Below are 23,590 nucleotides of genomic sequence, written 5' to 3' on the forward strand. Positions count from 1 at the left end.
TTCTTTCCTGTGAGGATGGTGAAACACTGAAATAGGCTACCAGAGAAGCTGTGGGTGCCCCACACCTGGAAGTGTTCAAGGCCAGGATGGATAGCATTTTGAGAAACCTGGTCTGGTGTCCATGGTAGAGGGGTTGGAACAAGATGGTTTTGAAAGTCCCTTCTAACACAAACACATCTATGATTCCATTATATTCATTATATTCTATTATTCTAACACTGTGAGTCACAAGCAGAAGCAGGGGCATATGTGCATGAGTCAAGTCAGAGAAACTGGGCTCAAAACACACCTGTCTTCAGGATCTCTCAGTGTCCTTACATGTCATATAGGCCTCCAGGTCTGAGTCCCTTCTACTCAGACTTCAGTACTAATCTTCACAAAGCTCAGCTGCACAGCTCAGAAGCCACTGCATGGGTTCACTCTCAGTGCTTTATTTGGGATGTAAAGGGAGATCTGCTCTTTCAGCCAGTTTACCCAGTGTCTCACATCTTTTTTGCAGCTCTGAAGGCTGACAAAAAATAAATTTAAGGCAAAGGTGTAAACTGTCATCAGTTCCTGGGCTTTGGTCAAGACCCACAGGGTCAGTATGCAGTGATTACCCCACAAAGAGAGCAAACACCAAAATCATCATTAAAAGTTCTGCTTTCAAAAATTTACAGTCTCTAATATTTTGTTATGTTTATGTGCTTTTGTTATGTGTATGTTTCTCTTATATTCAAAATAAAAAAATAAAATTTAAAAAATTGCCATTTAATAAAGTAAATTTAAAATTCCCATGAGACTACAAAAGTCTGAAGAGAAAAAGGGGACATTTCCAATACTCCAACTCTCATGTATCAGCTTCCCTCTGCATATTAACACTGCTCAGGCAGCTGGGCTTTCCTGGGGAAATGTTGGCTGGATTAACTACCACACCACTGGCAATAATCATACGTACTTGTGGCTTCCTGGGGAAGAAGCATATCATTAATTCAGCTACTGGAAGAGATTTTCCCATTCCTTTAAGTCTCCCACAGGCTTATACCTTTCAAAAGTTATTTTTAGCCCATTTCTAATAATACAGTGAAAATTTCTTTCCTATGAGAAAAGAAACATTGAAGTAAGGCACCAGGGAGATACCATCTCCCTTGCCATAGTTTGTGAGAAGGCAGAGACTGCCTGTCTCTGAGACTAGCAGTGAAAGGCAGAAGGGTTACTCCCTCCATAACAAGTCTGTAGCTGAGTTACAGTATATAGGTATCTTGCTCTTTTTCTGATGTGGACCAGTTGCTCGGAGAATGGCAGGAAAGGTCATTTTTCTAGTCCTGTTATGAGGCAGAACCTTGGACAGAGGAAAGTGCTTGTTTTTGATACTCCATCAAAGCTGAACCACTGGAGTCTTGAACAAATATGTAACTGAAGATACAGAACAGGCAGGGAAAGATGGAAAATGAGAGAATGGACTTTTTTTCCCCCCAAAATATAGCCTATCCAGGTTTAAAAGAAAACAAGAAAACCAACCAACCACAGTGAAATTATAATATTAATATTATTATAAAATATTATATTATATTAAATAGAATTAAAATTATAATATTAATAAATAATCAATGGCAATAAAATTATACTATTATACTTACTAGGAATATAAGGAGGGTTATTGATTTCATTATCTGCACATCCAGGATACTGGCCTCTCATGAAATTGGATGGTTCATTCATATCCTTTAATAAAGAGAGTAAGACATGTGGAAAATCTTCACTTTCTTTTTTATGAAGAAGGGAGGGCACCTATAATGAGACATACAATCCAGATCCCATCGTAGTCAAGGACATCCTTAAACTCCAGACACAATTGAGTCCACCATTCCACTGTCCTGGGGTTGGTGTAGTCAGGAAACACAGAATCTCCAGGAGGCCAGGCCTAAGGGTTACATAGGTAAATCCCAGTTATTTTCTCATTTCTATTACACAGCTGCTTTATTGTTTTGAAGCAGCACCAGACAAAATGCTCACAAAATTAAAAAACCCACCTGCCCAACAGCAGGAGTCACACCATCAGAGTTGTTCACCCATACTCCCATTTCCTGGCCGAGTTCATAAGGTCTGTAAGTGCCTGGCTCCTCATCCTTGGTTATGAAAGGGTCCTGAAAACAGCGATCACAGTTCCTTTATTGAAATCCCAGAGGTAACAATTACTCTTCTATTTGTATATTTTAGAAAATTTTGGACTATGTTCTTAATGCTGATTGCAAAAATATTGCAAGAAAACAACATTAAAATTTAATAACAGTTGAGAGCACATAATAATTTCGAAAAAGTCATTAAGGATATGTCATGAGTATTTCTTGTGTAAGGCAAAAGCAATGCAAAATTAGTAAATACCCTCATGTTTATTTTTTATGAGACTTTCTACACTCAAATTATTTTAAAGAGGTACTACATTTTATTGCCCCACCAAGGTCTCTGCTGTGGCTGGGTCTATGCTGGGCATTCCCACTCGAGCACCTCCAGGTTTCCTCCAAGGCAATCCTTATTCCAGCTGCCTCAGCATCAACAGCTCAGTGCTGGAATAACTAAAACTTTTCAAGGGGCTTGAAGTTGGGCACATCCAACTTCAAAAGGGCCCTGTTATCCCTTCATTCCAAAACAATGTTGGACAAGGATGTATTATGCCAGTCTGATGCAGAGTAACCCAATTCACAACTGCCTGTGGTGCCTTGCACCTCTTTTCTCCCCAGGCACCAAGACCACAGAATTTTACACCCCACAGCTTGTCCTTCCTGCCCCCTTCCACTGCTTGGGGTGGTCTCCACCTCCCACTGCTGCCAGTGATACTGACATCAACACCTTCTCTGCCTCAGGATGACCATCAGTAGACACCAAGCTGATCCAAAGCAAGCATGATCAGCTCTTGGAGATGACAGAGGTCCACCCACCATGCTGGAAAGGAATAAAGTTAGGAATACTTTGAGACGCCAGTGAATGAAAAGGTACTTTGCAGCTCTGCTCAGCAGTCAGCTGCAACCAACAGAAGTAAGTGCACTTTGCGATACATTCCTAATTGGAAGCCTATATCTGTTTTGTGTTTTATAGAACAGATAAAGATTACAGACATTTTAGAAAGGAATTCTTAACTTTCTCCTTAGAATATCTTACTTGCTCAGGTTCTGCTTAAGGCAAAACCTTTCAGTTATGAAACACAATGGAGAAAAAAACTGACAAAACAATTCTTCCACTCAGTTATAGCCTGTGCAATAATTTAAGTGAACTTCAATAAAAATGTGATAGAGTCTAACTAATAAATGTCTTAAGAAGAAAAAAATATCAGACCCCAAATTCTAAGTTGCTTTAAAGATTTGCTTTAAATTTCATTTAAATACCTGAATTAATTACCTGATTTATTTGTGAGCCCTCTAGTAACTACGGCCCTGGTGAGAGAAGTATATTCCCCCATAACTCAACAACAAAAGGTACAGCTAAATCTCTATTTTAAGTGCAAAATTCTGTTTAAATTCATCTAGCATTAAGTGTCACCTCCATAAGGACTATAAGTGTCCATTACATTTTTAACTTGTTCGATAGTCCAACTTTGCAAAAGAGAAAACTGTCCATCTGCAATAATTGTCTTATAATTGTGGTAAAGATGTCTCTCAAGGGACTTGAAGGCCAGAAGAAGTCAGCTTAATTAGCTACTCCTAATCCAAACTTTTCGTTTCCTTCAGCTGAAAGGCTGTTCCAGTGTATAAATCTAATACATTATTCAGGTTTAGTATTGCCCTAAAGAAAACAGAACCTCTCCACGCATGCAAGGGTTGTTTGTGGGGAAGGAGTTTCATGCCTGTTAAATCTTCACTCATCTTTTCATCAACATTTTGGGGAAGAAGTGCTGAGCATCCTTAACTCCAGCTGACTGCCTAAAGACCGGGCAGCACCCAGCACATACCTAGACTGTTGCACTTCCACCTGTGGCGCCATCCCAAACATATATTTTGATGCACATCCATAAAAACTCATCTCTGAAAATTTTTGCCTCTACAGCTCACACAGTTGGACTTAAAAATGTTAAAGATATCTAGCATGATTTTGAATCATGAGCATGTTGCTCTTGACTTTTAAGTATTTAGTCACTCATGTCACCCCTAGCTGTTTCTATTTTTAGTATGATTTAATAGATGGTATACAAGGTCTTTCATTAAAGATCCTCTTTAGTAAATTAGTTAAAAATTTTTCAATATAGTCATTGTTACTTCAGAATGTCTTTGTTTCTAAAGAATATATTTGTTCTGACACAGCTGAAGCATGCACAATTATTTAGTGCAATGATGATGACCAGGTGCTGACATGCACAGTCACAATTTCCCCTAAACAGAGGTGGTCTCGGAAAGAGATCAGGAGAGAGAAGTGCTGAAGGGCTGCACTTAGAGGCTCCAGTCATGAAGCCATGCTTCTCTCAGAGTGACCATAGTCACAGAGGGCTCTCAGCACTCAGCAAGCTTGGGGAGCAGACCTCCTGCTGGTGTGGCACCAGCCACCCAGTGATGGTGGCACGACTGAGTTCAGGGTCCCATCCTCAGGCAGGTTGCCAGTGTTAATCCTGCAGCCACGAGGATCTGCACTTTGCTTGTGACCAAAATGGTCTGAGATGAGGTAGATGGAACTCATTCCCCAAATCCATTTACTTGAGGTTTTCCATGACACTAACTGGCTGCAGTCAGAGCCCACTCCCTGAAATCAACATAAGGGAGGCAACAACCCGCTATACTTAGGGAACTCACCCACTTCTGTGACTACCTAAAGGGAATCTAAATAGAAAATTGTTCTTTCAGTATCCAACTGGATTACACTTGCCTTGATTGCACCCAGCTTGGCTTCCCTATCCCTTAGGAATGAAATCCTTCACACTGCTCCAGCTCCCAGCTCAACTGAGGAGAATACTTTACATCACTAAAGAATGCTAACAGACAGATTTTGACAGAGATGTCATAATAAAGCTGTAATAAAGTGAAAATAGAAAACTTCAGTACCAGTGCAGCCTATACTTCTCATTAACTTTTAAAGAATGAAGGACAGACTGGCTCAGCTTTGCTCTTTTTTCACAAGATTGACTAAAGAACTAGAGCAGAAGACAAGCCTTAGTTACAGGTTAGTGGAAGGATGAAAGAAAGGCTCCCTATCTGAATTCCCATTAGCTCATTGTATGAATTAAGAGATGCTATATTCCTTGCATCTAACAGCTGGATTTATATAGCAACACCTCCCTGCACTGCTGCAGAATATGCTATCTGAGAAACTGAAAGGGTTTTAAAAATGCTGTTGAAATTAAACTCGTAAGGAAGAAGATAATGTGGCTCACCCAATAAACCACGACTGCTTGCCTGTAGCTTCATACCCAGTAGCAAGCGTGAAACAACTGGAGACATCCCAACATTGATGAAAAAGAGATGACTACCATCTATTTACTGAAAGGCAAGAGTGCATAGGAAAAGCTACCCCAAACTCCTATTTTGCTCCTATATTAATGTTTTGCAAACTATTTTGAGATAAACCAATAAATATCATTCTATTTAATGTTACAGCTCTAAGAGATTAGATCATTTTTAGAGTGGTATTGAGGTTATGGAGAGCCCAAACTGTCTAGCAGTTAAAAAGAGCAATCAGTCCTGACAGCATATGTGCTCACTACTGCTTAGTTATTTACAATGATGTATCCAGTAAATTTGGGTCTATTTTTGTCTTAAAGTTTCTCTCCATCAAAGTGACTTAGTAATCTGTTCTATTTAAACGCTGTGCCTTGAACCTTCACTGATGAAAACTGATTTCACTGCTGCACCTCTGAGCTTCTCAGAATGGAACCTTCAGGGGAAGGTATCTTTAGGGACAAACTGCTAGCAAGCAGCATTCACTGTATAGACTGCTGTTTCCATTATCAATATGTAATTGATCACTTGGGCTGCAGGGTTTTGTTTGATATTCCTAGTAGTCAACGGAATTATAGTACACCAAAGCAAAGATTAGGCAAATAATAAAAGGTAATTTTAATGAAACTATCAGAAAACTCCCAATTAAAAAGAAAACACTGATATAGCTCTCTGTGGTGCTGACTAGTCCATCATCCTCAGTCATATTTTAAACTTCACAAGAAACTGTGAGGAAAATATGAGGACAGGAGGGAGGCACCTCTGCCCTAATCTATCTATTTAACAAGATAATGTGATTTTTAGATGAGGAAACTGCAGTATTCTTGCTTGACTCCAGATACACCAGCACAAGTGAAAGAGCAACAGTACCACAATTCAAGACTCGGCTGTTCAATCTCTCTCACCACAAGCCTTTGACAGGACCCCCAGGACAAGAAGAGGAACATGGCCCTTGATTTAAAAAGACTGGATTGACTTAGGGTCTAAATATTAGTGACCTGTCCATCATGATTCAGTTGGATTAACTGAATCCTGGTCTCCTTAGAAGCACGAGCCATCAGTATAATGCAGGTAAATGTGTTTGTTTAGCCTAGCAGAGAAAGGCTGAGGGAGCATACACTTACTTGAATCAGTGTATCAAAAAAGAAAATAGAAGGGTGAGAGACTGGCAGCTGGAGGTAAGGACAGTAGTACCCAAATGAAAGATATAAACTCACCTTTTAGGTAGGAAAACAGGTTACAAAACTACAGTTACAGTAAAAAGTCCTGAGAGGAACTCCATGGGGTTGTCTCCTCCTTACCCTGGGGCTGTGGGTCAGCTCAGCCTGAGCCACACCTGGTGTATCTGTTGGGTCTGTTCACAGCACCCACCTGGGGAGCGACCCTGGCCCCAGCAGCTGTTGCTTAGCTCACCTTGCAGACAGGCAGCTTTACCCTAATGTCTGCCTTCAATCTGTCCTGCTGCAATTTAAAATCCTTTTCTTCTTTCTTGTCCCCAGTGGTTCAGGAGAACAAACTGCAGCCTGCTCTGGGAAGTGCAGCCCTCCTACTGCTAAGCTGCTGGGGGACCCTGGAGAGCAAGATCTTGTGAATTTATCAATGGATTTTATTTAATTTCTTAATTGATTTCCATTTTTACTTAAATTTCGATTAAATTGGTCTCCAGTTTCCTTGCCACCATTAGAGCTCACTTAGCTATTGTGAGAGTAATTTTGGCACAAGGACATGTACGGGGAAGTACTGGAGAGAAAAAGCAAATTTTGTTGGAAAAATCCACTGGGGAAGATGGAAAACTCCAATTTTCACTTGTATCCAAATTAATTCATTTGGCCATATGCCAATTTTGGTTAAAAGTTCAACATACATTTTCCACAAATTTGCATACAAGTAATTACCTCCCACATTAACTTAGATAAAAAGTAAGTACAAGGAAACATGAATTGTTGTTAGTAGCTTCCAGAGTGATTTGGTATAGATTTTTTTCCACTATTCAGCTATTTTTGTATGTGTATTAAATTAATTTGTTCATTTCAGGGAAAGACTTGCATTAAAGCAATCCTATATCAACTCAGAGGCAAAATTTCTTGTAACTCAGTGGAGAAAAAGTAACAGAGAATTAAAGTTTTGGTATAGAGATGATACTGGTATGGAGATATCAAATAAAGACAACACTTTTAAAAATTAAATCTGTGAGAAATTGTTCTTCAGCTCTTCTCAACATATGAGAAAATGGAAAATCTGCTACATTAGTATACACGTGTTAGCACCTAGGTACTGCTATGAAGACTATGCTGTGAATAGTTCTTATAAATGAAGAAATAATTAGCAACATCATTAATTTACCAGAATCACAACATTGTGCTTTCCGTTCTTCTTCATCTCCTTCATGAACTCAGGCAGACCAGCAAAATTCACTTTATCATAGGTAAAGTCCAGGCGACGTTCCATGTAGTCAATATCAAAATGTTGGACGTCCTAAACATTTTTAAAGTAAAAAATTACATTAATACTTCATCCAGCTCCGGAGCTCTCACACAGGGAAGAAATGGATCTGTTGGAGCAAGTCTAGAGGAGAGCCACAAAAATGATCAGAGGGGGTGGAGCACTTCTGCTATGAGGACAGTATGAGACAGGCAGGGCTGTTCAGCCTGGAGAAGAGAAAGCTCCAGGGAAAACTTACTGAAGCCTTTAAATACCTTAAGGGGGCTTATAAGAAAGTTGAAGTCAGACTTTTTTTGTAGGGTCTGTAGCAACAGGAGAAGGGGTGATGGTTGTAAACTAAAGGAGGGTAGATTCAGACTAGATATAAGGAAGGAACTTCTTACAATGAGGTGGTTGCACAGGTAGATGGTGAATGCCTCATCCCTAGAAACATCCAAGATTAAGTTGGATGGGACTCTGAGCAACCTGAATTAGTTGAAGATGTTCCTGCTCATTCTAGAAGGGTTGGATTAGATGGTTTTTAATGGTCTCTTCCAACTCCAACTATTCTATGATTCTATGACTTAAGTATTTGATACTGAAATCAGAATGTATGCAACTGTAATTCTAAAATGTAAATAACATATGTAATGAAACCTAAGAGACTGTAATTGTAATCCTAGTAGTGGACTACAAGAGTACATAGGAGCCCTAGTTTAGCAACTATTTTGCAGTGATCTGCATTCGAAATTTGTTCTTCATTATTTGTTTTTAAAATGCTAGCATCTCATACTGCATAACAGCAAATCCACACCAGAATTGCCTGCTATACAGCCAAGAGCAGCACTTAAACATCATGTTCACAGTCTACTTTAACTGTTCTTTTAAGCACTATGAAGATATTACATGCAAACCCACTATGTAAGATTATGAATGTCCTTTTATTCTATAATTCTCCATGTAAGATAATTATTTTTCCTCCATTGTAATTTTATTCATCTCACTTCAGAGTGTAAGATTAGCACACACAGTGACAAATTCAGACTCACATATGGGATGTCATAGTGCTTCATGCGATCAACGGTTTCCTTTAAGACATCAAGGCTGCCATAGCCCCAGCGGGAGAGCTGGAATCCCAGAGACCAGTAGGCTGGCATGTGTGGGCGTCCAATGGCCTGCAGCAGCAATCAGGAAAACAGAAGCACAAGGGGTGAGAAGAAAAGAAGTTATTCTGAAAGACCAGGAGAGGCTTCCAGATCATGTAAGGCATAATGACCAGGGCACAGGCATCACACCCCAATTAAATACCCATTCCTTTCTCCAAGTGGCTCTCGTCCCAGCATGCCTGGAACTTCTCCTGGTGGATCCTTGCCCTTCACAGAGACTCCAACACCAGCACTGAGCACCCCTTCTAAGAACACCTCATCCACACGTTGTATAAAAGCCAGGCTGATGTTAAATGTGGCCTCAGCCTCTGCACAGCAGCATGCACCTCACTTACAGCACATGCCGGCAGAAATCCAGCGTGGATCCTCATGCCACCTGATCCATGAAAAGTCCACAAACCCCTTGGTCAACAGAAGGCAAATCTCCAACGACACACAGCAACATAAGCTTTGCAAACTTCTCTTGCCACACCCAGCTTAACTAACTTACCAAGACACTGATGTTTATTTGAGCTCTCTGAAGTTTTAATCATATTTACAAATCAACCTGATGAAACTCAGTTACTTATGGCTGACTACTGTTTTTTGCTGACCCACAGCCTTGTGTTGCCAGGCACTGACAACTGTTCTTCAAGGCCGGAGTTACTGTTTGGTCCCGAAATTCTCAACTGTAACACAAGGTAATGAGTTAAGTATGATTTTATAAATATTTGATTTCCACTGTCTGAATGTAATCCATCTGTAAATGGCATGAGGAAACTCAATTGAGAGCACAGCGAAGCAAGGCATCCTGCTCTGCTTCCCCCAGTGAGTGCTGCTGTGGTAACCTGTGATGAGCAGTGGGCAATCACAATGTGTCTGTTCTACAAATAAGCTGAAATTTGGCTTTGTCTCATTAGTACACACAGTGTTTTCTGGGGGACATCTCCTGAAATCCTAACTTCAGCTAAATCCAATGAAACTAACCTTTGCAGGAAATACATGAAAATCTAGTAGCTAGCAAGCACCCATGACTTATTAATCAGCAGCTATTGTCCCCCTTTAGCTAAATAATGGTTCCTCCCTTATTTCCTTGTGGGTCTCCATAGTTATGGAGATGGTAATTATGCTAAGTGAAAAACAACAAGACTTGCGTATTGGCAGCTAAACCCCATCTACTTTAAATAAATAAAACAAAGCACTTCTGGCAGTCTGTATCTATTGCATTGCTAAGCTCTCTGGAGATGCATTGCATGAAGGCACACCTTCCTACGGGATTTTCTCTAGGAAGAGTCTGACCTGGGAAAGCAAGGCTGAACTTGAAATTGCTCTAAAATCATCACATCACATGCTAGAGCATCAGTACATGGAGGTACAAAGTGCATCAGACAGAAAACCACATGTGGGAGAGAGGCAGAGAAAAGATGAGGAGGTTTTTAATGCCCCTGAGCTGGGAAACACACTGAGTAAATTGCTTCCAAACAAGAAAGGCTTAGCAACACACAGTCAAACATTACACATTTGGCTACAGTGTGCTTTCACTTTGTTGGGATGCTGCTGTTTCACATAAGCAAAAACATAAGGAGGCCACGACCACTGGTGAGGGAAATGCTTTCGGTGTCTCCAGCACAGTTGTCCCATAGATCTGCCACTTGTCCTATCCCACCAAACTTAACTTTCCTGATCCTCCTCCACACCTACTTCTCCTCCAACTCAGCTGGAGGCTGGGGTCTTTTAGAAGAAGTGAGAACAGCCCTCAGCAGCAAGTTTCTGCCACAGAGGCACTCAGCGTCCACTGCATGCTGCTGTGCCCCTGCCAGGGCAGGCCCTGAGCAGACGAAGGTGGTCCCCTACCACGTAGAGGGAGGCTGATTGTTAGACACATGCCATAACTACTACCCTGGTGCTATCCCATCTCCTTGCACATGTTTTTCCAGCATGTGTGGGTACACCTGATCACCCAGACCACCTTCCAAGCCCTGCTGGGGTTTTCTGTGGAGAGCTGAATGGGGTGTGATGGCTCAGGACAATCCCAGACACGTTGTGAGCCAGCACCAACGTGTCCAACAGAGCATACCAAGCCTCAGGGCAAGAAGTCTTCTCTGTCACATCTACACTCACCATGTTAAGGATAAATTGATCTGAGGAGGCAGCAGAACTTGTTTTAGACCAGCAAAGGCTTCAGGATGAGCTTTGTGAACCCGCCATTTTGTGCTCCTAAAGCAGATGCATATTTTGCCCTTGCTTTCTCTACTGTAAACAGAGAATGACCTCTACAAACAAGGTTAAAAAAACAGACCAAAACAAAGAACTCCCTAATGAAATAAAATGCTTTGTGTACAGGCTTCTCATCTTGTACAAGAGAAATAGGGAAAACCAGCTGATAAATACTAATCCTGCAGCTAAATGCAGAGCCCTGTGCCCTGGCAGGATGTCTGCATGGCATCTGCTGCCTTTTCCCAAGCAGGATGGGAAATGGAAAAGGGGTGACCAGCCTGGGCAGAGGCAGTGGGAAGTGCTGAGCAGCTCTGCTCTGGGTCCTGTGGTACCCCAGGTCACTCCCGCCTGGCGAGGACAGTCAGTCTGCCAATACAATGCATTTCAAAAGCTGGATGGGGATTGGCTTCTTTCCCCATGTCCTGTCAAGTATGACATGCTGACATGTGGGGCTGGAGGTGGAGCTGTGGCCACTGGTGTGGCCACTCTCTCAGTCAGAGTCCTTCCAAAAGGGCATGTCCCCAGCACCGGAGTTTGCTGAGGTTCACCTGCTCACCCTTATGGGATAGTGTTGTGTCACTCTGGACCACAGAGTCAGACAATATTTTGTGACAGCACCCCTTGAGGAGTTTGGGGTTTACAGCTGAACCAATAGCAAAATATCTACCTTGCAAGGAAGATATTAAGTTCTTAAAGCAATTAGTTCTCCACATTCACCAGGCTGGTGCATCTATGGTGAGCTTAATTGAAACCAGAACATTTGAAGAGGAAGGATGAAAACAGGCCAGCTGGGAAAACAAATGTTCTTTTTTCTAATTATGCTGTGGACTCTCTCTAATGGATCCCCCTGAAGCTTCCTGATAAAGTAACTGACATATGGTACCCACTCACAGATGGATCAGCAGAGGCAGGAATGTAATTTTGCAAACCTGAAAACTCAAGTTGGATTTGATATATATTTAGGATCTAGTTAATTCATATAGATTGCATTCTGCATACAAATGATCAGAAAGTGCAGCAGCCAGAGAAAGCGTGCTTGGCAAAATTGACTCTCATTGAATCAGAAAAGGTAGATGTGGTATGGCAGGGGAACTAAGGGAGGAAACCACAGAAACAGCAAACATATGCAGTATCCAAAATGAGGGGTGCAAAAAAAAAAAGCACAAAGATATGGTAGCGCAGAAATAGTAAAAAAAAAAAATAAATTCCTATTTTCTGTTCCAGAATTCTTTCTTCACTTGCTCCTCAAATAACCCCCGGTGTTTAATAAATTCACTGTTAGTTTTTCAGTGTTTACATAACTTGGTATTATGTATATTTTTTTCACTTATTTCAGAGCCACCTGAGAGCTGATGTATTGAGGAGGTACCCTGGAAGCATTTTGTGGTAAGAATGGAGTTCAGTGGAAACAAGTATATCTAACATACAAAATCTGTGCCTAGGGAGCAGGTGATCTGTATTCATTTTCCCTGTGTTGGATTATTGAACACATAATGTTATTAATATGAGCATCAATGGCACGAACTAGGTTATAAATTCTATAGAGTAAATCAGGATCCTATTCAGTTAACACTATGACCAAAGACTTTGATGAGAGAGAGAGAGCTGCAGAGCTATGCCTATATATCACAGAGGCTAGAGAGAAGTACTCTCTCCTATGCTCACAAAGGAGCTGAGATGTCCAGCAATACAGATTGCTAATTGTACACCCTAATTAGCCACACAAAATGATTTCTGAAACTTGATATTTATTTCAAATCCCTTTCTTCAAAGAGGAGTTATAGGAGGAAACTATAAAACTCAAGTGTGCTAATGCACTGGGTTTAATGTTTCTGTATAGTTATACAATGGCTAAATTCCACAGGTGCTCTTATGGCCCACATATCTGTATCCAGCTCATCTGCTATGACTAAGGCAAGCAGCTGAGTGATGTGGGCATCTAGTCAGTTAGAGGGTAACATTCACTCAAAGTTTGTTAACAGAAGCTAAGCTTTGATTTAGGAGAGCAAAAAGAAAGGCCCTGCAGCTGCTGAACCATAAAGAAGGTGCTCACAACCTCAGGAATAGAAGAAATTTAAGGATTTCCAATGCTAAGGTCTTCAAATCTTGTTTTTTGCTGCACAAAACAATTAGCAGCTGTTTATTCCTTCTTGAGGAATTCAGCTGTGAGATTCTCACTGAATCATCTGTAAGAAAATCTATGTACAAGCATGTTCCCCATGTTACTTCTCCAATAGAAGGGTGGACTAGAGACCTCTGAGGTCTCTTACACCTGTAACTAGCCCACACTTCTCTAAGGAGGAAGCAAACCACCAATTTTCTCTCCAAACAGAATTAGGAGACTTACAATATGCTCACTTACAGCTTCTTATTGGGTAATTTGTGATAAAATAACAAATTCATGGCCTTTACCCAAGAGCTATTAAATATCTGTTTGCTGAACCCTAACATTCCTGAATGTCTTGTTATGGAGCTCACACACTACTGCTATGCACTGTTGGTCTGTTCTGAAAGGCCAACAGGGGTCTTGGCAATGTTGGCCTGGTATTAGGCGTGACTGCAGAGCCTCAGCCAGGCTCAGGTCAGTGCCTGAACTCTTTAGCTTGTTACTGTTTTTTCTCACCCTCCTGCAAGCTGAGGTGTTTGCCCTTAAAAGTGAGATTTGTGTTACATAACTCTTCTGCATACCAGGCCTCTTCCGCAGTAAGAAAAGAATGTGATCACTGTCATATATAGCAAGCTCCACAGGACAATCTGAGATGTCTCAGATGTGGTAGGAGTAACGCCCCACACAGCTGGGCTCAGGGACAGGAGGGAGCAGAAGAATCAGCCTGGAGGCTCCTCCTTCCCACGGGACCATGCCCAGCACACGCCTTATAGCTTCTGCCACTGCTGTAGCACTCCGGTGCCACTGGCAGGATGCATCCTACAGCTCACCTCTGCTCCGTGCAGCACACAGTAGAGGGACAGAGGTACCAGCATTTACCCTCTGCTCCCTTCTCACACCTTGCCTCACTCTTGGAGCCCATTTAAAGCAGATTATCCTTGTCCAGGCTGCCATCCAGGGCCACCACAGTATTTGCTGCTACCTGTCCTCACTCCAAGGATGCAGAGAGGCTGGTGGCTCTGGCAGGGCAGCTGCAATCAACCCTGATCACCACACAGAGAACCAAGAGCCCTGCTCTTGGCATAGCCTGGACCTAGCAGCTCTGGCCAAGACTCTGTGGTCTACACTGGGTGCTGGTGACAACCTGGAGAGGTGTGTGGGGAAATCTTGCATACTCCAGTAGCAAATAAAGAGCTCTGTTACAAAGCTGTCCTAACTCACTGGTTTGGAGGGAACCACATGAAAGCACAGAGCAGAACTAAGTTCCTAAACCTCTCGCAGAAACAAGCATAGCAGGGGCAGAGAGGTGGCTCAGATGTTGAAGTGGCACTGAAGGCAAGGACACAAAACATTTGAGAAAGGTGTAAAGCACTTTACTCTGGAAACAGCTCCCTTGTTCTCACCAGCTGTGCACCTGCTGGCACCTGGCCACCCTGCCACATCAGTGAGGCCATCCTGGAGAGGTAAAATGAGTTGTCCCTGCAAAAAGCAGTGACTGGGGCAGATGCTTGCTCAAGAGTGAGGCAGGTGCTATGCCACTGAGAATCTCTGCAGCAGTGCAACCTGGGATCCCTGCAGCCAGGAGTTCCCAAAACACCTATTCCCAGAGGAGATCCATGCAAACAGCTGAGAGAGCCGAGCCATGCTGCTGAGCAGAGTGCCTTGAAGACATCAGTCACACATCTCCTTTCTACCCCTTCTCTTTCCCTACAGCATGACAGTGACTGCACAGGGAAAATCCTCTCAGAGTGACAGAAAGACAATTGAAAAATAAAGTATTTTCTGTCTCCTTCACCTTCCCACATATCTTGTACATAAAAGCCAAATTATTACTCTAGAGACTAATAATATGGTAATTGTAACATTTTTGACCTTGAAATTTCAGGATGTTTACTGAAGAAGTTATTATTTCACATTGAAATTACTAACGTGCATTCTTTAAGATTCCCTAGAGAGTTGAGTGCAAGCTCAAAGAATACAGAACAGAATTTTATCCTGGTATGTGACATGTCTCGTTAGGAAATTCCCACTGCTCTCCTTTACCTTGTTTTCTTTGCTCCAGCTCCATTTCCAGAGATAGGGGTGGAAAGCTGAGTTGCCACTACCCATCAGCTTCAGAGTGAGAACTCTCTCATTTTATTTTCAGATGCTGACCACCTGCTAAGCCACAGAAATGCTGGCTTCAAACACCAGTAAAAGACTTTGAAAAGGAACAGGAGTGGCTCTAATTTCCATCATACTGCTGCACTAACTCCCTTGAAATGGGGATCAAAGCTCCAGCCTGGGGAAGAGCTGCTTTACTTTTCCCCCCATCCTTTTACTCTCCCTGGTTTTATTACCCATGTGTAAATTAAAAGCCCAGTTTGCTTGCTGCTCTGTGGAAATGCCATCAGAGATGGTGTGTACTGGTTTGGGCTGGGATATAGTTAATTTTCTTTATAGTAACTGGTGTGGGCTGTATTTTGGATTTGTGCTGAAAATAGTGATGATAATTCAGGGATATATTTGATTTTGCTGGGCAGTGCTTACCCAGAGTCAAGGCCTTCTCTATCCTTCACTCCATACCACCAGTGAGAAGGCTGGGGTTACACAAGGAGTTGGGAGGGGACTCAGGACAGCTGAGCCCAGCTGACCCAAGCAATATTCCCTATCAAATGGCTTCATACTTGACACATAAATCTGGGGGAAGAGAAAGGGAGAGCAGGATATTTGGAGTGATGGCATTTGTCTTCCCCAGTAACAGTCACATGTTCAGCCATTCCCCCCATTCCTGGGGGTGGCTAAACATCCTCCTGCTCCTGGGAACTGGTGAATGAATTCCTTGTTTTGCCTTGCTGCGTGCACAGTTTTGCTTTACCCATTAAACTGTCTTAATCTCAACCCACGAATTTTCTCACTTTTTTACCCTTTGGATTCTCTCCCCCATCCCATTGTGGGGGTGTGAGTGAGTGGCTGTGTGGGGCTGAGTTGCCAGCTGGGGTTAAACCATGACAGACAACTGGTGGGGATGATGTGCAGAGGGAGCTGGAAACCTCCAAGCAACAGAGCAGTTGCTCTGCTCCGGGACATGGAGGAGCAACGTCAGCCTCTCACCTCTCTGGGAGGTAGCACCTGAATCTCTCCTTGGAAAAGGAAGGTCTAGCGGAACCCACCACCCCAGAGAAGCTCCAGCCTTCCCAAAACAGAAGCATGAGCAAGCCTTATCCCTTCCTTCACCAGAACCCAGAAATACCTTCCTTCTGGGCTAAATCCTCTTTTTCCCTCACTCTAAACCACAATATTTCTGTTAATGTACAGGCACTTTAAAATAAGGTAACCATAGGATATGGAGGTTTTAAAAACCCAAGAAAGATAAAATGTTTGCTAGAGATGAGAACTCAGGCCCCTTTGAGTGGTGGCACGGGGAAAGGCAGAGCACATGCATATCTCTCTGTGAGCTCTGAGTGCCTGGCTCTGGGATGCCCTACCCTGTTCACTCTTCCAGTTGCAGCCTAATCCTCAGTGTCTGCACACTGATCTCCCTTCTCACAGTAACATGTTCACGGCAGCTTTGCTCCACACTCTTCAGGTTTGACACTGATTTCTTTACGCACACAGCTTGGGTCTAAGGTGGCAATTTTCTGTGGAAAGGCTCAGTTGAAGCATCATTTGGTGACCAGCAAACACATGTTATCTGATACTTTTTTCTGTACAGTCCTCACTACATAAGAATTGCATGTACACTTCCAAAACAGCCTTTTGCATGTGTACTCTCAATTCTCTGGAAAACATTGGGTAATTGGATAGCAAAGAGTTACACTCTGTGAGACAGCAGTAAATGCAGTATTATACATCTATGCTCCCCAATGCAATTACATGGGTTTCCATTAGGAAAAAAAAGCCTGATGGCTCCAAAATCAGCAAGCGATTTTCACTGGCAAATAAAGGCTTGAAGACTTTTAAGTCCATTCAATATCTCTGAAATCCAGCACATGTAAAGTTCCCAAACATTCCCATTTTTGCTCTGCTTTGTTTTCTTGGCCTGCAGTGTCAAAATGCAGTCATGTCATACATTAAAGTCTATAAAACTGTGACAGTCTGGAGAGGAGTAAGCTTAGACAGATTTCTTTCTAATCGTTGCATCCCTTTAGTGCACTCCTGCATCCCATCCTGACATATCTCAGCAAAGGCTGGAGATGTTCACTGAACACCCAGCCAGCCCGTGACACTCAGACAGACTGTTCACAGATGCTTGAGCATACGCCAGCTTTCCCATGGATCTGAAGCCGTGGCTTTGTACAAATGGATCAGGACAAAGCTCTGGCTGCACTACCCACTGATACTACCAGATATTGACAGGACAGTGTTCCAAGGCACTGCTGCATGTGCCATGTGCACTTTTCTACTAACCTCAGTGTATTGCTGAACCACGTTTTCAGGAGTCGGTCCCATGAAGAGATAGAAGTCAAGGATCCCTCCAACAGTGCGGAAAACTAAAGATGGGTTTGGAGACAGAGTAACATCTAAAAGGGGAAAAAAGGATCCTCAATATAAACCAGCTCTGCACTATACATGGAAACAGATCAAGAATGCACCAGGGGAGGTTGAGACTCAACATTCATAGGCATTTCTTTACTGAGGGTGGGCAAATGCTGGAACAGCCTTCCTAGAGATGTTGTTGATGCCCCAAGCCTGTCAGTGTTTAAGAGGCGTTTGGACAATGCCTTAACAACATATTTAGCTTCTGGTCAGCCTTGAAGACTTCAGGCAGTTGTACTACAAGTATTTTTTATGTCCCTTCCAACCGAAATACTCTGTTCTATCCTATCCGTCCTAGGTGTGTGCACACTGGGCTCTTCTGTGCGCCTTGTGGGTACGACTGCTTGAGCAAACAGGGCCTGAAGGTAGGCAGGTCATTGCCCAGTGTTTCTGTAATGTCTGCTCCAGACTGGCATGGTGCAGCAATGAATCACAGAAACCCACACAGAGTAGATTGCATAGATACATTTGTCTCAGTTTCATATATATAAAAAGGATCAACAAGTTTGTGTTTAGGGTTCCTCTATGCTATTTTAATCTTACTGAAAGCCATTGTCTGCCAGGGGAAACTTATTTTACAGACTAAGTGAAGATTCCTCTTTTCTGAAATTATACCACCAGATTCATGCAGTAAGGTGACCATGGCAACATACAAAACTATTCTCCAAAGACAAAATATAGGACTAACCTAAATTGATTTGTTATGCCAATCTCAGAGGAAATTTCTTCCACCATTTTCTTTCCCTCTATTTGCATCTATTTTCATAACAAAAGTTAAGAATATATTTTCCCTGAAAAATGCCTGAAAATGCCCAAATTCCTTGTTAAAAATTCATTCAATTGAAATCCCTTTGAAAAATGTTTCAAAACTCTATCAGTCCTGGAAGCTTAGTTAGGGCACAGTCACTCATATTTGTATCAGATTGAAAAAGCAATCAGTAAAACAGTATTTTATACTTACTCATCTATCTTAATTCTATATGCAGTCTATATAGGGAATCCATGTATCTTTTTACCTTGTGCATTGGAGTTCAGAAGGAGAACACCGTGGGCATTGGAGTCTGGTTCTACGCACATATAGAAAGGGTGAACTCCATAGAGGTTGGCAAATGACTGAAACATAAACAACACATGACTTTGCTACTTTTCATAGCTTTTGTCAGGTAGATACATATACACAGACAAGGAAATAAATTCATTCATTTTTAGAGACTTATTTTGAAAGGCTGGGGACTTTTTCGGTCTAAATTGGTGTGAAGTCAAATTGACAGAAAAGAGTTATTTCTTTTATGCTTTGCCACAATGTAATTTTTTAGGCTTTCCCAGTTAAACCTTTGATATTGTGCTAAACCCTTCAAAATAGCATGAGTAAGAATCACTTTTCTAGTTAAAACAGACTCATCAACCACTGACTCCAGTTCAGCCAAATATCTAGTGAGTCCTGCTGGAGTCCAGATTGTTTGGATGAACACGGATTGATCTGAGCATGAAATGCAAAGCTCTCCTGAACCAGGATCTTGGCACACAATATACTTTTTTCTGAAAACTGCACTGTGAGAAAAGGTTCTGATAAAAGGTTTCAAAGTTCCCTTAAAGCAATTCATGGCTTTGTTTTTAATTAAAACTGATGATACCTGTGAAGTTTGTGACATTCCATGTTTGTCACCTCCTTTTGGTAACACAAGGTAGGACAAAGTGTTACATAGAGTGAATTACCGTTGGTGCCTGGTCCCTGGAGAACATGCCATAGGTAACAAAGTCCATGTTGTGCTTGAAGGTCGGGTGCTCATGTTCACCAAACCCATACACAGAAGTGGATGGCACAGTGGTGGTGATCTGAAGGAACTGGTTGGAGAAAAACAGATCAACCAGGGGACTGTCCCACCTGTGACAAACAGAGGGAGACAGGATTAGTTTGCTACTCTTTGGAAGGTATCATGTTAAGTTCATGTCTGGCTACTTACACTTTTTATGTATTTTGGAGGATAACACTATTAAAAATCCATTAAATTCTATGCATGTGTCTAGCGTGCTTAACCTAACACATTAAATTCCTTTTGCAATGATTGAAGATATCTTACCTACTTATGCAAAAAAAATGCATCAATATAATTTTTGAAAAGAGCAACAAAAACAAAGAAGACAGACTATAAATCTATTATCAAAATAAGTGATTGCTTATCCTATTTCTATGACAACCAATGAGAAAAGACTAAAAATTGTTATTACACAGTGGAGTTCAGAATACTTAATGAGAACAACAGACATTTTATCAGCTTTTTTTTAATGTTTTGCTGCATCAGGACCCAAATATACCTAACTTCATGCAGGTGCCTAAAATAGAGGTATAGCTTTCTCCAGCCTCTGCTTGAACAAGATGTTTTTATTGTGATGACTCCTGCTTCTCTCACCAGCTTAATGCATTTATTTCTATTGAATCATCTGTGGACACAGGCTCACATTTTAATTAGGTGCTACATTCTGTTTCCCATCTCTAGAGCTATAATGAGCTGCAAGTTAGATGGGGGAGAACATAGTCAAGCTGTGGAGAAGTGTTTTGTTAATGGTCCTGTGTATGCCATGAGTAGCTCATTTAGATAGCACCCTCTCGAGCCTTGTTTAACCATGAATTTGTTACAGCTAATTAAAATAAATGAGCCCAAGCCATAGAGCATAGAAGTGGCATAACTCTCCTTTTAATGTTCTTCTGCCAATGATTTTGACAAAATTAAATGGTTGATCAAATTGACTGGTAAATCAGAGAAATGGGAGATGAGTTGTGTTGGTGGGGAGCAGCTCTACCCCCATGAGGGGAGCACTCTGGTGAGTGGCCTGCCACCTGTGCCACCAGCACCCCTGCCTGGGGACAAGTCCCTGCTGCTGGGAGGACCTAGGAGGGCACCACTGCTGCCATCACACTGGTGGGCTTTCCCCACAAGGCTGAAAGGACAGCTGCTCAAGGGGATGCTTAAGGCACTCCCTTGCCTCTCCATGCAAAACGAGGGCACAAACTATCCCTAAATTTTCCTAGACAAATCCAAAGTCACACACAGGTACTAAATGGTCTGTGTGTTTTTGAAAAGGTCTATATGTCCTTTCTTACAAGCAGGAAAAGTAAGAATTTGTACATAACTCTTGATTTGTTTTTTTGCCAGTGGGAACCACTCCCTCCCTCCTTTCCATCATCTCCACCTACATGCAGTACTGCATAAAATTATTTTCTGCTAGGAGGGTTATGCATGCAAAACATCCCTGAGAATCAGATCCAGTCCTTGACAAATAGAGGCCTTTCTGCAAAAAGCAGTTGCTGTGTAGGAATAGGTATGGGCTCTGGAGCTATATTCCTGCCAAAAGGAGAGCTGTCACACAGCTCTGCTCTGTGCCAAGACAGGAAGGGTCACTGCTCTGAGCAGACCATAGGATTATGAAAAACTCAAATTATGCCAGAGGGGAAATGCTTTGGGAAAAGTTAAAATATCTGTCCTAAGTCATTGAGCTCTCCCCAGGATGTCTGTTCAGAGGACATGAGGATTTGTACATTTGTGGTACCCACATTATAGCATGGACATTCCCTATCATGAGAACACTTAGTGTTACCATGGCATTAAAGTATTCCTTCAGCTCAGCAAGTCCCCTCCCTGACCAGGAGGGTCACTGGGGTGGTGCAAATGACAACCCTAGGAACAAGCCCTCTGCCCCACCATGTCTTTACATGTTGTGGAGAAACTGGTTTATGACTCATGCATTCCTTCAGGCAACTGTCATGCACTCTACCTCTGCATGACATTGCCATAGCAGTGCCCTGCTCTGCACCCTTCCATGGCTCAGCTCCCTGGGGGCTGCCACCAGCACAGCTCCCCATGCTGTGCCACCAGCACTGCTCCCCTTCCCCTAGACCTCCACATGCCAGCATCACTGTGTGCTAAATATAGCATTAACCATGGCATAAAAAGGCTGGTAATGACTCTCTTTTTTTCTGGGCATCATTATGTCATCTCCATCTGAAGGAAAGTATGGACAGGTTTTCCCCTGGCACTACTCTCTGCCTTCACTCCCAAGCAGTTTCCAGATTCCTTGTGCTCCCCAGCACACTGTGGTAGACTGTTGGGCTATTTTATGTGTTTGCTCGTTTGGTGTTGGCAAACAGCAATTATTTAAATGAAAAAAAGTTATGTCAGCCATTCCTTAAACCCTTGGATACAATAAAAGAAAATGTCATATTTCTCCCACCTTCTCTCCTGCTGGTTTAAAGCTAATAGAAGGAATAAAACAGGAGAAAGCAGAAAATGATATCATGTCTGCAGGAAGTTGCATGGTTCTCCTCCAAGAGTCCCATGAAACATAAAAGCACTGTGATGGACAACAGAAGGGGTCTAAAAAAATCTAACTAATTATAATAATTATATATATATATATATATATATATATATATACTTATTAATATCTAAATCTAAAAATCACATCTGAACAGTTGCTGACTGTCAAAAATGCAACCCCTGCTAGGAGTCAGACAAAGCAAAGTCTGTGAGGACAGGAAGCCTTCTTTTTGCACAAGAGGTAATAGCTGCAGTCATATTTAGCTGAAAGTGTTAACCTGTTAGTGTGTCTGTGGAAATACAAACCAGCCTCCCCACACATCTGCCTGGCCCATTGTCTGTCAACAGTCATCTGTTGCCCATCCAAGGAGTCTGATAAAAGCTACTCTTTTCTTCCAAACACAGTGCACTAAAGAGTAAACCTCTGTAATTTTTAAATTACCTCTTATCAAGAAAAAAAGAATTATTCAGACTGAAAAGGCCTGTGTAAAAATTAACATTTTTGGCCAGCAAGGGAACTAGTCTCACACCCAGCAGTCAGGCCACTGGCTATCAAGATGAAACATAACTGGAGTGGCCCAAGGAAGTAGTATTAAAAGGAAGGTGAGTGGGCAGATAGATAAAACATCCTGTTCATGTTGAAGGTGTAGTTCATGACTAACATTGTCACAATGTTTGAGGGGGATGACTAAAAGGCTATACAAGATGGTTTTCAGGAGTGCAATCATCAGTCCTTTGTAATACAAACTGGACATGATGATTTACCTCAGTGAACAACTACTCTGCTGAAGTTTATCGGAGGCCAATGACTGCAGTGTGTGTAATGGCTCGAAACACTGATTCACCTGCCGTGACCAACCAGCTGGTGGCACTTCTAAAAGTGATCTTACAAAATCTCCAGCATTAGGAGACTTGGGACACGTATATAATACATCATTAGGACAAGCATCATGCATTATCTTTACATTCGAAAATAATTTTAAGTTGTGAGAGGTTTGCCCTTTTATTTTTTTCTTCCTGTTGCAATGAATTCTGAAAAACTGAGCTCATTATTTTAAGCTGCACACAACTGGTCCACTCAGCCACTTGGAGAAAATGCCCTCTATGACATCTGCTTTTCTTAGCCTCCAGACCACCCTGTATATTATCTGTGTGCAAATTTAGTTGTACCTTCACACAGCTGTCCAAAAGGAGGCCTAAGCCTCCTAGCAAAGCCTGGGTGCACCCTTCCAGAGGGCCTGGGCTACCATAGCCTGCCCAAAAAGTGCTAAAGCACTTAGGGAGTGAGGAGCACACACCCTATTTTCAAATGAATCCCAAATATACTGACTGACTCAACACACTTGAGCTGCTAAGAAGCATTACCTTAGGAGCCCACATCTCCATGGCTTTCCACTGATCTCAGATTGCTAAAAATATTTCCACTGACTGCTGATTTTGGCTGGAGTTAGCCTCCTTCATAGTAGT

The 23,590-nt window shown here is 42.1% G+C and overlaps 1 protein-coding gene across 1 annotated transcript in view; it reads right to left on the reverse strand.

Moving 5' to 3' along the window:
- The window catches only part of LOC102112795 (sucrase-isomaltase, intestinal-like), a 59,229-nt gene that overhangs the window by 25,990 nt on the left and 9,649 nt on the right, over positions 1–23,590 (reverse strand). Inside the window, exons 5-12 of the mRNA XM_088055385.1 lie at positions 19,524–19,692; positions 18,824–18,920; positions 17,679–17,791; positions 8,870–8,995; positions 7,743–7,874; positions 2,013–2,126; positions 1,787–1,903; positions 1,620–1,704 (exon numbers count right to left, since the gene is read on the reverse strand). Coding sequence (XP_087911511.1) covers positions 1,620–1,704; positions 1,787–1,903; positions 2,013–2,126; positions 7,743–7,874; positions 8,870–8,995; positions 17,679–17,791; positions 18,824–18,920; positions 19,524–19,692 — 953 coding nt within the window. The remainder of the gene's footprint in view (positions 1–1,619; positions 1,705–1,786; positions 1,904–2,012; positions 2,127–7,742; positions 7,875–8,869; positions 8,996–17,678; positions 17,792–18,823; positions 18,921–19,523; positions 19,693–23,590) is intronic.

The sequence above is a fragment of the Pseudopodoces humilis genome, chromosome 5 (genome assembly GCF_049639895.1).
Source record: "Pseudopodoces humilis isolate 2021_Gansu_Grassland_sample_001 chromosome 5, ASM4963989v1, whole genome shotgun sequence".
Classification (NCBI taxonomy): Eukaryota; Metazoa; Chordata; class Aves; order Passeriformes; family Paridae; genus Pseudopodoces; species Pseudopodoces humilis.